Source organism: Salmo trutta, chromosome 14 (assembly GCF_901001165.1).
Source record: "Salmo trutta chromosome 14, fSalTru1.1, whole genome shotgun sequence".
Classification (NCBI taxonomy): domain Eukaryota; kingdom Metazoa; phylum Chordata; class Actinopteri; order Salmoniformes; family Salmonidae; genus Salmo; species Salmo trutta.
In genome coordinates, this window is record NC_042970.1 from 19,170,339 (window position 1) to 19,185,080 (window position 14,742).

The 14,742-nt window shown below is 44.5% G+C and overlaps 1 protein-coding gene across 4 annotated transcripts in view; it reads left to right on the top strand.

Moving 5' to 3' along the window:
- The window catches only part of frmd4ba (FERM domain containing 4Ba), an 85,220-nt gene extending 71,120 nt beyond the window's left edge, over window positions 1–14,100 (top strand). For 2 of the 4 annotated variants that reach the window (XM_029774736.1, XM_029774738.1), the window contains exons 12-23: window positions 2,326–2,402; window positions 3,018–3,156; window positions 5,426–5,567; window positions 5,698–5,831; window positions 5,914–6,030; window positions 6,470–6,698; window positions 6,929–6,985; window positions 7,112–7,259; window positions 7,898–8,035; window positions 9,339–10,084; window positions 10,321–10,462; window positions 12,153–12,285. In XM_029774736.1, coding sequence (XP_029630596.1) covers window positions 2,326–2,402; window positions 3,018–3,156; window positions 5,426–5,567; window positions 5,698–5,831; window positions 5,914–6,030; window positions 6,470–6,698; window positions 6,929–6,985; window positions 7,112–7,259; window positions 7,898–8,035; window positions 9,339–10,084; window positions 10,321–10,462; window positions 12,153–12,276 — 2,193 coding nt within the window. In that variant the 3' untranslated portion in view covers window positions 12,277–12,285. Of the gene's footprint in view, window positions 1–2,325; window positions 2,403–3,017; window positions 3,157–5,425; window positions 5,568–5,697; window positions 5,832–5,913; window positions 6,031–6,469; window positions 6,699–6,928; window positions 6,986–7,111; window positions 7,260–7,897; window positions 8,036–9,338; window positions 10,085–10,320; window positions 10,463–12,152 lie in introns of all 4 variants that reach the window. The other 2 variants (XM_029774735.1, XM_029774737.1) reach the window with 2 other exon arrangements.
- The last annotated feature ends 642 nt before the right edge of the window (window positions 14,101–14,742 follow it).

Sequence of the window (14,742 nt, forward strand, 5' to 3'; positions counted from 1 at the left end):
CATCTGAAATAAATGAGACTGAGATGGGGAACTACTGTTCTGTTCTCCAGATGACTGGACTGTCTCTCTACCATTCACCTCATGTTTAGTTTTGGTGGTGGTTTCTCTGCAATGCAGTTTGGCAGCACTGGCTTGGACTGTTTCCTCTGTCCAAATAGTAAGTGGGGTCTTGTGATCAGAGTTAAAGGTGTGTCACACATCCTTGATATATTTTGGCACTTACTACCTTCGGCCATACATGAGCACTCATTAAAATGGTTGTGTGTGTGTGTGTGTGGTGTGTTGAAACTGTCTAATGACCTAGTTATGTAAATGTGTGTTATCTGTTTATTTTCTGAATGTGCTGTAGTAAGTATCCAGGAGGTTTGTGAATTAGAGAGGGGTGTCCAACACAATGGGGTGAGTCTGTGGGAAGTGTGGAGCCTGCTGGTTCCCATTGTTCAGTAATTACCATGCTCCCAATCCACAGATAGACTGGGGATCTAATTGATTAGGCTATGCCTACAGTATTGGCTGGAGCAGCAATGGAGAAAGGGTCTGGATCACTTTACTTAAAGCATGAAGTAACATCTTATGAAACATTGACACCTAATACACTGTTATTGGCTACAGCATTTGCTTTGTGAGTTGCAGAAATTCAGTTTTACATTTTCCTTTGGTTTTAACAACTGACTTTAGAGGTGTAGTGAGAGATTCTTCCTTGTCAGCTTGGGCCCAGTTCTGAGAGCTGACCGTGAGCTGTCCTGTATTCACATGGAGGTGAAGAGGGGCCCGCTATTAATGATTAGACCAAAGTAGTAGATTCCTGAAATATTTGTCTTGGGGAGCGGTGGGAGGCTGGAGTTGATAGCACTCTGAACAACAGGGGTTGGCATGGTATTTAGAACCCAGATAACACATCACAAAGGGTAATGAAGGTACTAAGGTTTATGACTGTGGAGGGCTAATCTAAGATCTGTGGATGAAGGGAAACACACTGAAAGAAAGGGGGTCATAATGGTCTTTTCCCAGAAGTGGAGAGGAGGTTGAATACCTCTCTGTGCACAACTTGTTCATCTGGTTTGACTGAGGAGGAAGATTGTGATAGAGGGAGAGAAGGAGTGAGTTACACAGCGAATTCATGAGGAAAGGAGAGCAGAGCAGTGGAAGGTGGGCGAGGTCAGAGTGAGGTGTCTGTGATGTCAGAGGGGATGGGGAGAGAGGCGGAGCCTGCTCAGCTGACACTCTTGCAACACCTATCTGGCTGCCTGAGAACAGATGAGTGTATTGTTCAAGGACGCTGTAGCCCTGTGGGAAACTTGGCCAGAGGATTCAATACCACCCTGATAATTCACCCGGGATTTAAAAAGCACTAAAACCTGCTCTGGTAAGCCCCCTTTTACCTGACTAGGTAGTTCAGGATATATTCAGTTGAGTTGCTGTTGTCATTCTGTTTTTGGGTTACCTGTAAGTAATTGTATGTTAATGTGCTGTACAATCCACAGTTGTAAAGCAGTGACTGTGGTGTATACTATACTGGAAACATGTAGAACCTGTTTACAAGAATAAGATCCCTATTGTGTTATTAACATTTTTACCAAGACTTCAATGTACTAAAATCAGTTCTCAGACCATAGGGGATGAGGGGTAAAAAAAGAGCAGTACACAGTGTCATGGGCTGGGTTGCTTGTGAGATCGTTTAGATTTCTCGCTGAGGACTGTAGTCAAGGGTCATGTGTTCTATTATTTAGAGCTATGGCTATCTGCCTGGTTTGCCAGTACCTGGTAGAGAATGTTTATTAAATCTCTCTGCCATAAATCTACACACCAGACCCTGGTGCTTGTGGTGGATTCTCACACAGCCAGACCAGGGGAGAGCCCATTGCTCTCAGCGAAAAGAGCTCCAAATCTCTCTAAAGAAAGCCCGGTTTTGCTGTATGCAGATGTTTTACCCCACTCCTCCTCCTGTTTTCAGTGCTCTCCCTCCAGGGCAGAATGAAATGAGAGGCTTCTTGCTAGGCAAGTCTTGCTCTCCACACTGGCTTCATTACTGAGTAGTAAGTAAATTCCACCTGACTGAGTGGCTGTCCTCTGTTCTCAGCTGCTACTGTTATTGTTAAGTTGCAAGAGAAAGGCTGGTGTATCTGGGACTAAACTAGAGTCTTTCCATGCTAGTGGCATTGTGTTTGAGTTTAGATGGTCCACACATTGGATGCCTCAAGCCGTTTGGAATAAATAGGGATTTATCAAAGCACATCTCCCTAGGTCTGCCACTCACTCAAACAGGGCATGGTCCAGTGGACTATTTACTAAGTGGCGTGTCCTGTTTTCTCTCTCTGTCTGCAGTTGTTTCAGTGGAAGCAGCTGGAGAATTTGTATTTCCGTGAGAAGAAATTTGCTGTAGAGGTGAACGACCCTGACAGGTGAGATGGAACAGACACTGGATGCATATAGAGATCCTGGGTTGTGTTCTGTAGGGTCAGGTTCTTTAGCATCTCAAAATGTCTGGTGCCTACTGAACTCAACCCAGGAATCCGTTGTCTTCTATTCTGATCCTAGCCTTTCTGAATCATAACACGCGTCATTTCAGAGCCTAGTGTCAATGAGCTGTCTCCAATACAATATCTTGCTAGTGTCGAATGAAGGCCTTCCTTCCTGCTGTAAAGGACTGCTGCAGTCAGTGTTCTCAGGACATTGCAGCACTTCCAGCCTCAGTGCTGTATCACATGTTTAATATGGTGCTGTTAGCCACCTTGGCTGGAATTAAAAATCTCTGTTCCAACACTGCATCTCTCCCCCATCAATGTAATGAATTTCAGAACCAGTCATGAGATTAGTTTATGCAAGTAATTGTTTTCTAATCTCTGATTGTGTAGGATTCTGATATCAGTACCCATCATATTATTAAAAGTGTATCTATTGTTAGATATCCAGGTATTCACTTATTGTGTTGTCAGTCTGGATTAAAGAGATTAAATTACTCCTACCTAGCAGTAACATGAAGGATTAAAACTGTCTGTCTCTCTTTTTATCCACAGAAGGATAGTTTCCAGGCGTACATTCGGGCAGACTGGATTGGTCATTCACACGTGGTATGCCAGCCACTCTCTGATTAAGACCATCTGGGTGATGGCCATCAGTCAGCATCAGTTCTATTTGGACAGGAAGCAGAGCAAAGTGAGTGTGTGAGCAGCACAGCACTACTGCTCTTCTCCTACCCTCATCCCCGTACCTGCATCTGTGCCTCTGTGCTGTTCCTAGCCTTATCAGGGCCTTGTCACCCCCACCACACTCCTTCTCACTCCACTCTACATCTGAGTGCTCCTGTCCTTGTCTTAACCTTTGCTCCTCTGTTTGCTAACATGTTTCTTATGGCTGACCCAATTTAGTCGACTGGTTGACTGTTTGGTCGATAGGCTGTTGGTCGACCAAGATTTATTTTTGTCGAGCAGTAGCAAAAAATGTTTTTGTTAAATCATGGTGTACAAGACACCTGTCTGATTCGTGCCTGTCTGAGTGGACTGATCCATTGTTGGGATGGCACAGTCCATCAGTGTAAGACATGCTACTGAAATTGTATATGGTTATATTATGTAATAATAATGGTGCAACACAAAAAATTATCGTATTTTATAACAAATGCGCTTTCTCCCACGTTGGATAGTGGTCGCTGTCCGTGGTTCTGAAAAACATCAGTTCGCTTCCTAGACGATGTTGCTGTGTGCATAATTGCAACGTTAACCAGCATATTGGTGTTGAGAACAATGTGGCGGAGGCATCAGAGGAGTTAGGAGACCAGAAAACAGCCCTTGCCTTAATTGTCTAAGAAAAGTGAGGAGAGTGGAAACCACAACTTAATTAGGTCTATATATAATAGCCTAACTGTTAAATGTGCCTGGCTTTATAAATCATCCATATATATGTACAGGAATAAGACAGATCCTGCTTCTGTTGGATGTTTAATAGCCTACTGATTCTGTGAGCACCAAGCCTCACGCAACCACAACATGTTGGATAAACAATTTCACAAATTCTGCTTTTTTAAATCTTTGCTATGCTGTAATAAATGCTTTACAATGTTTTTTTTGTTAGACCAGCCTCTGGTATTATTTATAACTTATTTAGTGTTGTTTACACTCTTCCAAATTGTCCCAAAAACAAGTCAAATTTATTCCACACGTCTGACTTTCCCTTTGCCTCCTGAGCAACGAGTGAACATTCCCCGGTATCGAGTTTATGTGTCACTTCCTCTGCGTCCATTTTGTGTTAGGAGTTTGTTATAACCAATTTATTGATGTGATTATTTTGTATTTAACCTTTATTTAACTAGGCAAGTCAGTTAAGAACAAATTCTTATTTACAATGATGGCCTACTACAATGGCGGCCTACATATTATGATATGCAATAAGTCAGGCGCTATTGGTCACGTGCATGTGATGCATACATGTGTCATGTAAGTAGAGCAAGGGTTGAGGGAATGGGGAATGTTTTTCCTAAACAAATGAGGGATTTCGAGAAATAACTTTTCAGTCAGAAATATCTGTAATTCTGTTGCAGCGTCAGCAACATGGACAGTGCAATACACACTGTTGATGTTCTGTGGTGGTCTCTGCAGCATGGAGGAGAGGGAGACAACGGGTGCTAGTCAGTCACTCGCTGTTTTTTTAACACAGTGCAGCAAGTCTGAGCCAGGCCCAGCACAATCAAATCAATTGCGTTCGGACTCCCTCTAGTCATTTTGTGTCTTCATTTTTTATCAAACCGTTCACTTAAAGCATCAGATAAGCTCTGTGCATATAATTGATTTGATTAAAACACATAGAATTTGTCTATATGCAGAAGACACATTTCAGTTGAATACATTCAGTTGGACAACTGACTAGGTATCCCCCTTTCCTACATATTGAAAATACACATTTTAGAGTTTCGACCAATCGGTTGGTCGAAAGAACAAGACGACTCTTGATCGACCAAGATTTTTTTGGGGTCTGGGACAGGCCAAATGTCTCTGCCCCATTTTAATTGATGTATATTATAGTATTCTTAGAATAGCTGTGGGGATTCTGTATTTAATGTATACTTTCCTTGCTGCTCTATTTGATGAATCAACACAGAAGTACATTTTTTTACGTGTTTGTTTAGATGGTGCATATTTTGGTGGGTTATTTTGCATTACTGTCGTTACACAAGCTGAGTGTGAGCTATGATAGTTGCTCCGAGGGGTGAATGAGTGTGTGGCTGCAGTCAGATGGGTTTCAGCCGTTCAGAAGCAGATAATGCTCATCCAGGAATAGTGCTGAGAGAGAGAGGGCTCCGTTCCCAGCCTGGGCTGAAGCATGCAAATGGGGCTGTTATCTCGCTGCGCAGTCATTTAAGAATAAATACTGATGTGTGACTGTTACCGTCTCCCTCTTTTTCCTTCTTCCCCTCCCCCTCTCTCTCCAGTCCAAAGTTACCACGGCCAGAAGTTTGGGTGACATCGCCATGGACCTGACAGAGATTGGAGCACCCAGGATCAGTAAGCTGTCCAGCATGGAGAGTAAAGACCAGCTCATCATGGCCAGCAACGGATCCCTCATCTCAGCAGGTAGACAATGAGCTAACAACGGACAATGCTTGACGGACATATCGGTCCTATTGACTTCATTAAGACAAATGCTGATTAGATGAGATTGAAGTGGTCATAATGGTTTTAATAGAATGTCTGCCTGATGCAGGGTCAGGAGACTCTGATGTGAGCGAGGAGTTAAAGAAGGAGAAGATTGCTGACCTGAAGAATAAAGAGAAGGACTTGCAGGACGCTCTGACTCAGAAACTAGAGGAGCTCAAGAAGATCTGCCTGCGAGAAGCTGTAAGCATCTTCATCAGTACTTGAATTCAATAATTTCAATTAGATTATATCACTGCTGATTGTTCTCTTTTTGTTTTTCCAGGAGCTGACAGGCAGGCTGCCTAAAGAGTACCCTCTGGCCTCGGGTGAAAAGCCCCCCGCAGTGCGTCGGCGCATGGGGACAGCCTTCAAACTGGACGACCTCTTCCCCTATGATGCGGTTAGTATAGGAGTCACAGGATGGGAGCACTGGCTGTCATAAATATTATGTGTTCTTTTGGTTAATAAATCTTAGACTTGATTGACATTGTAATGTAATGTGGTCCCGTGTAGCTCAGTTGGTAGAGCATGGTGTTTGCAACGCCAGGGTTGTGGGTTCGATTCCCACGGGGGACCAGTACGGAGAAAAAATGTATGAAATGTATGCATTCACTACTGTAAGTCGCTCTGGATAAGAGTGTCTGCTAAATGATGTAAATGTAATGCAACATTTTAATCGCGTGTGTGTGTAATACATTCTCTATATGCGACCAGGATAAGGAATTTCTAGTGATGAATATGCTTATTTTATCCTGTGAAAATCCCTTTTGCACTGATCTGCATGCCTGTGTGCAAGTTACTAATCTCATCTGTTTCTACTGTGTCCTCTTGTCCTGCAGGATCCCCATCTCAGAAACCTGGAGAGCAGGTTTGCCCTGCAGCAGAAGATCGTGGAGGCGGCCAAGAAACTGGCCAACGAGGCTGAGCTCTCTAAGACGGTGAAGAAGAAGAGGAGGAGGAACTGCCTGGACGCCATGAGGAAGCTACAGGAGATTGAGGAGGAGATCAACAAATACAGGATCAAGACAGGCAAAAAGCCCACTCAGAGAGCATCAATAATCATAGCAGGTAGCCTACACCACGCCATACCAACAGCCAGACATTGCATACAGTCACAGTGATAGCACAGTTTAGATTGACTGTAGCATACTGAGGAATCACAATTCCTGTCAGCAGCACCTTGTCTGTACTAGTCTGAAAGAAAGAAGACTTCAGGACATGGGTTTTTATCAGATGTGGCTTCTAATGAAAAGCCCAACACAAGCATGTGTTAACCTCCGTTTCTCCCCTTTTCTCAGATGATGTGAACCTTGCAGAACTCAGCTCACTATCCGACAGTCTTACTCTGGACGATGGTGAGTGCTGCGGAGGTTATATCATACATACATTAGCTAAACTTCTCTGTTCACATCTGTAGCATCCCCATAGCTTTTAGCAGGCTGTGACAATGACAGTTCCTTCTGTTCACATGTGTGTTTCAGACGAGGATCTGGGAAGCCAAAGGCAACAGTCCCATTCTGTGCAGTACTCTCCCCGGCCCCACCACTCAGAAACCCTGAGCCTCCACTACCAGCCTGACCGACTGGCCTCAGCCCACGAGCAGTCCCAGGACCTCAGCCCCAACAGCAGGTAAGTGCTCTTGCATGGGCCTGGACACTGGCTACAGCTCTCCTGGCTCTGGGTTGTTTTGTTTGTTTCAGACTGTTATTCTTGGGGCCCAGGGAGCAGCAGCGAGTATAGACCTGTAGAGGAGAACCAGGGAGAGCTGCCTGCATTCCTACCAGCCTCTTCTCCTGCTGCCCCCACAACCTCCTCTTATCAGCCCGAACACGCTCCATGTAAAAAAAATAGACAGCAGTAAGCATGTCTCTGCCTGCTAAGAAAGAAACCACAATCCCAAGGAGGGGAAAATAGTCTGGGACCGAAAAGCTGCCCTGGAATCTCTGTATTTGAACATATTCGCTCACTGCATGAACATTTACCAAATTACTTGGATGATATGCTGCTGGGAGAGAGGAGAACAGGAGTTCTACTGCTACTGTTTGCTAATGTTATTTGTTTACCGTTCCATGAAGAGAAAGATCAATGAGCTATGAAATGACAGTCATCCAGGTGAAAATGATGACTGAAATCGCAGCACACGAGGATACAGATTTTATATTCATGTTTTGAGTGGCGAGGAGAGGGAGAGGCCGTGTAATCACGGTACAAGCTCCACCCTGAGGAAGTCATGTCTGTGAAAAGCATGGTTCTTATCTGTGTTTCAGATTAAATTATGGCGAAGTCCAGGAACCTTTCCACTACAATCACCGAGATGCCTTATTGAGCCACAAGCCTGCCTCTGCACACAGCATGCCTCCCACCCCCCTCCTCACCCGCAATGCCTACAACAGCATCCAGTTCAGGTAGGTCAGGCCCGTATCCACAAAGCATCTCAGAAAGGTCCTAGGAATCCTATTCAAACCTGTTTTAAGACAAAGAATCTCCCAGCTCAGAGCAGATTTTAGAACAATGTTAAAAGACTGCTCAGACAAACTCTGAGCCAGGAGTAAAATCAACTTGTAAAAATTATTCCACTGTTAATCACGACAGTTCGAGGTACCGCAAAGTAAAGATAGTGATGACGCTCATTGACATGTTGCAAATTATGGGGAATAGCCAATCGCGATGAGGCATAGTCCGCTGTGAACTATATAGCACCATTCAGACAACCACAGTGAATGTACCTGTACATCAAATGTTGCAATGGTCAAAATGCTTGTAATTTTAGCCTGACATGATCACTTTGCCTACTCTTTATTATTGCCTAATATGTTGGCATGCATAAGGCTTTTTTAACAAATTCCTATTGTTGTTAACAGCTGAATGTTTACCATAAAACTGTTTTATCAACACACTTGTCACTCCTGTCTAACAACTCTAAATCCTTTTGGCACAGTAGGCATCAAGTCACTTGCCGATAATGTCGCATACAGCTTTTAAAAAGTCTAACTTTCATCGAACACAATCAAGTTAACATAACCCTAGGATCAAGATGAATTCAACTGCCAAACGTTAAGGCATGCCCAATTTAGACATCTGTTTTAACAACCTGATGTTGCGCTCCAAAGGGATAACTTGAAATGTCATGATGTAGGTAATTCAATAAGCGAAAGAAAAACATTATTTATTTAGGTATATCATGTGAAATAGGCCTCATAAGAAATCATTATCAAAAGTGCATGCGGTACTGTTGCATGTAGGTCTAGATTATTTATGGGTTGATCATGTAGAAATATCAAAACAGGAACCACTGACTTGCTGCATTTTTCTATTATCAAGACACCTGCTGGTAACTCTTAACTGGTTAGGACAGCTCATGAAGTGTCCTAAATATGTCGACTAGGCTTCATGCATAGCTTTTATTTTTACCCATAAGAGTAGGAGTAAAATGTTTGTTCTCAGCACCAATTTTCTACTCTGAGATGTTTTGTGAATACAGGCCCTGGCCTCCATGCCCTCCATACACCCCTCACATACAAAGCTGCCTCTGATGTTCTTCAACACCGGCCAGGAGCCCCAATTAGACTAGCATCCTGTCTAGACCTTTGTTCTCTGTATAACTTCTGGATGGGATTTCTAACCCTATGTCAGGTAGTGATCAATCTAACTCTGTATATAAGAAGGACAGAGGATCATGTTGTTCATCATGATGTTGTTTGTTTCCAGGTCAGATGACGACCCCCAGCATTTCCGCCAGCGGAGTGGCAGTCTGGAGTCCCAGTCTCAAGAGACCACACCCCCGGCGCCAGCGTTCGTCCCGTTCCGCCGCAGCAACAGCACAGAGGTCCTGGACGATGGCTCATCCTACACCAGCCAATCCAGCGCGGAGTATACAGCGCCTTGGAACCATACCCACCGCCCCAGGGATCGCCGGCGTGGCAGGAAGGGCAACATCTACGCCAACACGGGCAGCATGCCCAACTTGGCACAGGCTGATGCCTGCTACAACACATACCAGCCCCCCCGGGCACCGCGACCCACCACCACGGCCTACTACGTGACGGGCTACCCCAGCTACCCAGAGCCAGAGCCCTACTCTAACGGAGTCTACATGTACAACAACGAGTTAGAGGGTCACTACAACGTTAACACTTCGTACCACGCCGCGCCGGCCTACCACGGACATGATGCGTACAGCAGTCGCTATGGTGACGACGAGATGGACAGTATGGCTCAGAACCCCTATGCCACCCTGAGGCCGCCCAGGAACCGTCAAGCTCTGCCCAGGACGGAACATTTGACCAAGAACATCCAGAAGGCGCTGGTGGCAGAGCACCTGAAAGGCTGGTACCACCGCAATGCAAGCCACAAGCAACCACAGGCCTACGACTACAACCAGAGGGGTTCCCAGCAGAGCCTGGGTTACCAGACCATGCCAGCTCCCTACAGCAGGAACACATCCTACTCCTCAGGTACAGACAGCCTGCAAACTCCCTCATCTCACATGCAAACAGAATGATATTCCAGTCTGTTAGTCAAAGGCAATTATTTGCGTTCACTTAAATGGGCAATGCAAAATTACACGCATCAGCCAACTCTGCATTCAAGCATGTCAATGAATGCTAACATTCAGTCACTCATTTGCGTTCTATATCTCAGAGGTAAATTGTCCTATTGTAACTTTTCTTTGTTGTGGTTTCTGTTCCAGTCTCGTCACAGCAGTCCTCCACAGCAGGAGGCTGGCGCGGTCACCTGGGAGGGGGTATGTCAGAGTTCCACATGCCCCTACCGGTGCAGCAGCCTTACCCCTCCTACGGCACCGCTCAATACAGCCACCACGCCCACAACAGGTGAGAGAAGTAACTCTTAGTCCCAATTCAGCTCCTTATCTGATTGGCTGTCCCTGATCCTACTTAACAATGGAGCTAAACACCACTACTGTGTCATTGTGGAGAATGGATGCTCGCTGGAAAAAATGAAGCTTCTCTTTGGTTTTATCGGCCACACACCATTGTGACCTGTGTGTCTGACATTCCCTTGCTGACCATGATATGTCCCAGAAGTATTGGAAACAGTTTGATAGTTGGTGCTCACTCACTTGCAGGCCAATTAGCATGGCTGCTTGAAATGGATTATAGCGTCTGTCTGTGCAGCCAGTGGTTAGCTCTTCATCTTACTGGCCTTAGGAATGGTTCTTCTTCTTCTCCTGCTTTAACTGTCCACTGGGCTGCTCTCTTCATAGATATGGCTCCTCTTGTTCCTCCTACCAGCGCTCTAGGGGCTCTTGGTACAGCCCTGATGGCCAGAGGTGCTGTGCCTTTGTCCCTGCTAGCTCTTTATCCTCCACCACCTCTCCTCCTTTCCTTCCTCCTCCCCTGGCTGTGGGCTCCGGCTGGGCCCGGGGCCAGGGCAGGTGGGCCAGGGCTCCAGTCCCCTGCAGCAGCCCCACAGCTACAGAAGCCAGAGGCTTAGTAAAGTCTCCTTTGCTAAGTGTAGCCCACGATAGTAGTAAGTAACCAGCTACCAGTCTGTCCTCAGCGTGACTTCATTGCTTGCTTGTTTTTTTTAAAGTGAGCTAAAACAATGTCCTGGTCTGTGCTTTGGGCTTCTCTTTTTCAATTAGTATCAAAGCTGTTTGTTTGGGCTGTCTCTCTCTCCCTCTTTATGATAAGGTAACTGCATGGCTTTTATGATTGTTGTTCATTTCTGCCATCTCTTTCAGCTGCCATACCAAATTGTCATCCAGCGGTCACATTTCTCTTAAGGGGTGTGCATAGACATACACCACTTAAACTGTCAGTTACCCCCACTGTCTCCTCTCCCTCCCCATTATCACTATCACTGACCTTTGACCCTCTCGTGCACAGATGTCCCCCAGCAGGGTATGGGTGGAGGAGCTGTGATAGACTGGTGCCGGGGCCAGCAGTGGCTACAGGATCATTAGAGAGGTTTGATGCTGGTGCCTGTCATGGTACTGAGTTCTGACCAGCGAAATTAAACACCCGCGCTAAAGAAAGGGTGAGAGAAGAAACAAACTACCGCCACAGATTCTATGTTGTTGGTGGTGACTCATTTTGTACGTGGCAGTAAAAAAACAACAACACAAGACTGCTTTGGTTGTCCTAGTACTCTTTACTCTATGGTGGTGTACACTGGTGGTGGTGGGGGTGGTGGGGCAGCAGCTCTGGAAGTGGTGGTATCTGTGGAAGAAGGAAAGTGACCCTGCATTTTGGATATTTGAATGCTGCGTGTGTTTGATGCTTGTTGTTCATCTGTCCATCTGCTTTGTTTTAAGGTGTGTGAATAGTTTAATCCTGGTGGAACACACTAACTAACACCTGTCATTTTGAAACTGGGATAGAACTCTCTTAAAGGTGGAGTGTTCCATTTCATTTCTCCAGTGCTGTATTCCAATGAAGTAACAACCCAGGGTTAAATTACTCAAATAACTTTTCACCAGTGGAGATGTCTCTTTTCTTGGATTGTATTACCAGTTTTTTGTTGCTAGCCTAACCTGTATACATCCTGTATGTGTTGCAGACCCAATGTAGATGTGAACCAAACAGAAACCTACATCAACAGCCAAACGAACTGCAGCTTGGATCCAGATGACCAGAGACTTTACTGGCACGAGGGCTCCTCCAAACCTGGAACTATAGTGTAGCAGTCAGGGCCATCAACTTTCTCAACTTCCACTTTGTGACACTAACATGTGCCTTGGACTGCACTTACCTGTTTCTCTGGATGGAAAAAGGATCCAAAGAATCAAATATCAACCACTGTGGAATTCACACAGGGGAGGACCTTAAGTCTAAGTATAGCTGATTTGAGTTCTCATACATGGAATTGCCAAAGTAGATCCACCTGCATACGCTCTCTGAAAGCAGAATGACAAGACGGTCACCTGATCTGAATGTTCTGGATTGCTAGGGGGGGTGTCTGTGCACTGAGTTGCACTTGGTGCTGTGGCTGATTGGGTTAGTCTGAGAGGCTGGGATGAGGATGGAGGATAATGAACAAGACTTGTCCTGCAAGATCGATAATTGGGCAAGCTGTATGCTCACCATTACAATGACAGATCTCTCCAATATTGACACTTTTTTTAAATGTTGAAATGAAGGATTGAAATTGGATTTTGAGTGTGAAGATGACTAGCAATGGCGACCTGCTGAAACATTCTCCAGTCACTACTAATTTCTAGAGCCCATTCTATGATAGTGTTTGTAGATACTGTACAGCTATTCTTAGGTTGTCAGTCTTTTTGCACCAGCCATTTAACACAGTATTTGGACCTCTCTCTTGTTCTCAGTACTTTGATCATCTTTACTGCCAAATGCTTCAGACCATTAAAGTCTAGACTCAACCATGTCAGCTTTTATACTTTCAAAGACCATGTTAACACTTTATCAATGCCGGTTATGTAATACGTCCACACTATTACAGGGCTTCATATTATTGCTCAGTGCAGTGAGACAAAATGTCAGTTTTAAGTGCTTATTGCATCCCATGCTGGAATCCATGGACTGGTGCTTTCGATTCCTCTCAAGAAGGAATTTGTATGTACATGTTGATAATGTAAATAGATTGTACAGAACTGTTTTTGGAGCATTTTTTATATATTTTAAGAAGCATGTTATGAATAGTAAACCATCACATTTGTCAAGCTGGTTCTTAGTCGTTTGTATAATTTGAAATGTGTTTGAATTAAAACAAACATTTTGAGCTATGTCCTCAGTTTATTCATGTTTTAGTCTATAAAATGGTTGTGATGACATCTGTTGAGGATCTGAGAAGAACCGAAAAACAAATCTCCTGTAACTGATTCAGTAAAACACAGGATTTAAATCTAGATCCATTTAATCAATCACTTAAATTTGTCTTCTTTCAGCCAGTGTAATTAGTTAATTGGGTTTTACCGTAAAGAAAATACAATGCTTTTTTTACTTAAGATAATGAACTTAAAGAGCTCAGGACGATAATGACTCTTTTACGTTGCTATAATCCCCCCCTAAATAAATCAGTTTCAGTAAAGTGTCGGATGAATGGCTTTGGATTGGGACGTTTTTCAATGTGACTGTGACGAACATTTTCAACCTCTTTCCCACCAGACTATGTAATTACTACTTCTGTTCTAACCATCACCACAGTAACATATCTATCTCCCTGCACTTGCTAGGGACAAGTTAGAGGGATGAAATATGCCTGACTGTTCCGCCGAAGTCGTTCCCTCTTCTTGTTCGGGCGGCATTCGGCGGTCGACGTCACCGGCCTTCTAGCCATCGCCGATCCACTTTTCATTTTCCATTTGTTTTGTCTTTATTTTACACACCTGGTTTCAATTCCCCAATTACATGTTCATTATTTAACCTTCTGTTTTCCCCATGATTTTTGTGAGTGATTGTTTTATTGTAAGTTCGGTCCGATGTTTGTGGGCTTGGTATTACTTAATGTATTTGGAAGTTTTGAGTAAAGTTCATTGTGTTACTCATCTCTGCTGTCCTGCGCCTGACTCCTCTGCACCAGCTACACCCAGAACCTTACACTGACACAGAAGATGTTACCCCCTCGAGCTCGTGTGGTGGAGGAGATCTTCGTGGGCTATACCCAGCCTTGTCTCAGTCTGGTAGGCTGGTGGTCTGTTAAGCCAAATACAACAGGTGTACAACATGCGCTGAATACAACAGGTGTAGACCTTACAGTGAAATGCTTACTTACGAGCCCCTAAACATCACTGCAGTTTTAAAAAATACAGATAAGAATAAGAGATTAAAGTAACAAGTAATTAAAGAGCAGCAGTAAAAAATAACAATATATACTTTGGGTTGCCAGTACAGAGTCAATGTGCGGGGGCACCGGTTAGTTGAGGTAGTATGTACATGTAGATTGTGTTAATTAAAGTGACTACGCATAGATAACAACAGAGTGGCAGTGGTGTGGAGAGGGGGGGGGGTTCAAAGCAAATAGTCTGGGTAGCCATTTGACTAGATGTTCAGGAGTCTTATGGCTTGGGGGTAAAAGCTGTTTAGAATCCTCTAGGACCTAGACGGCGCTCTGGTACCGCTTGCCATATGGTAGCAGAGAGAACAGTCTATGACTAAGGTGGCTGGAGTCTTTGACAATTTTTAGGGCC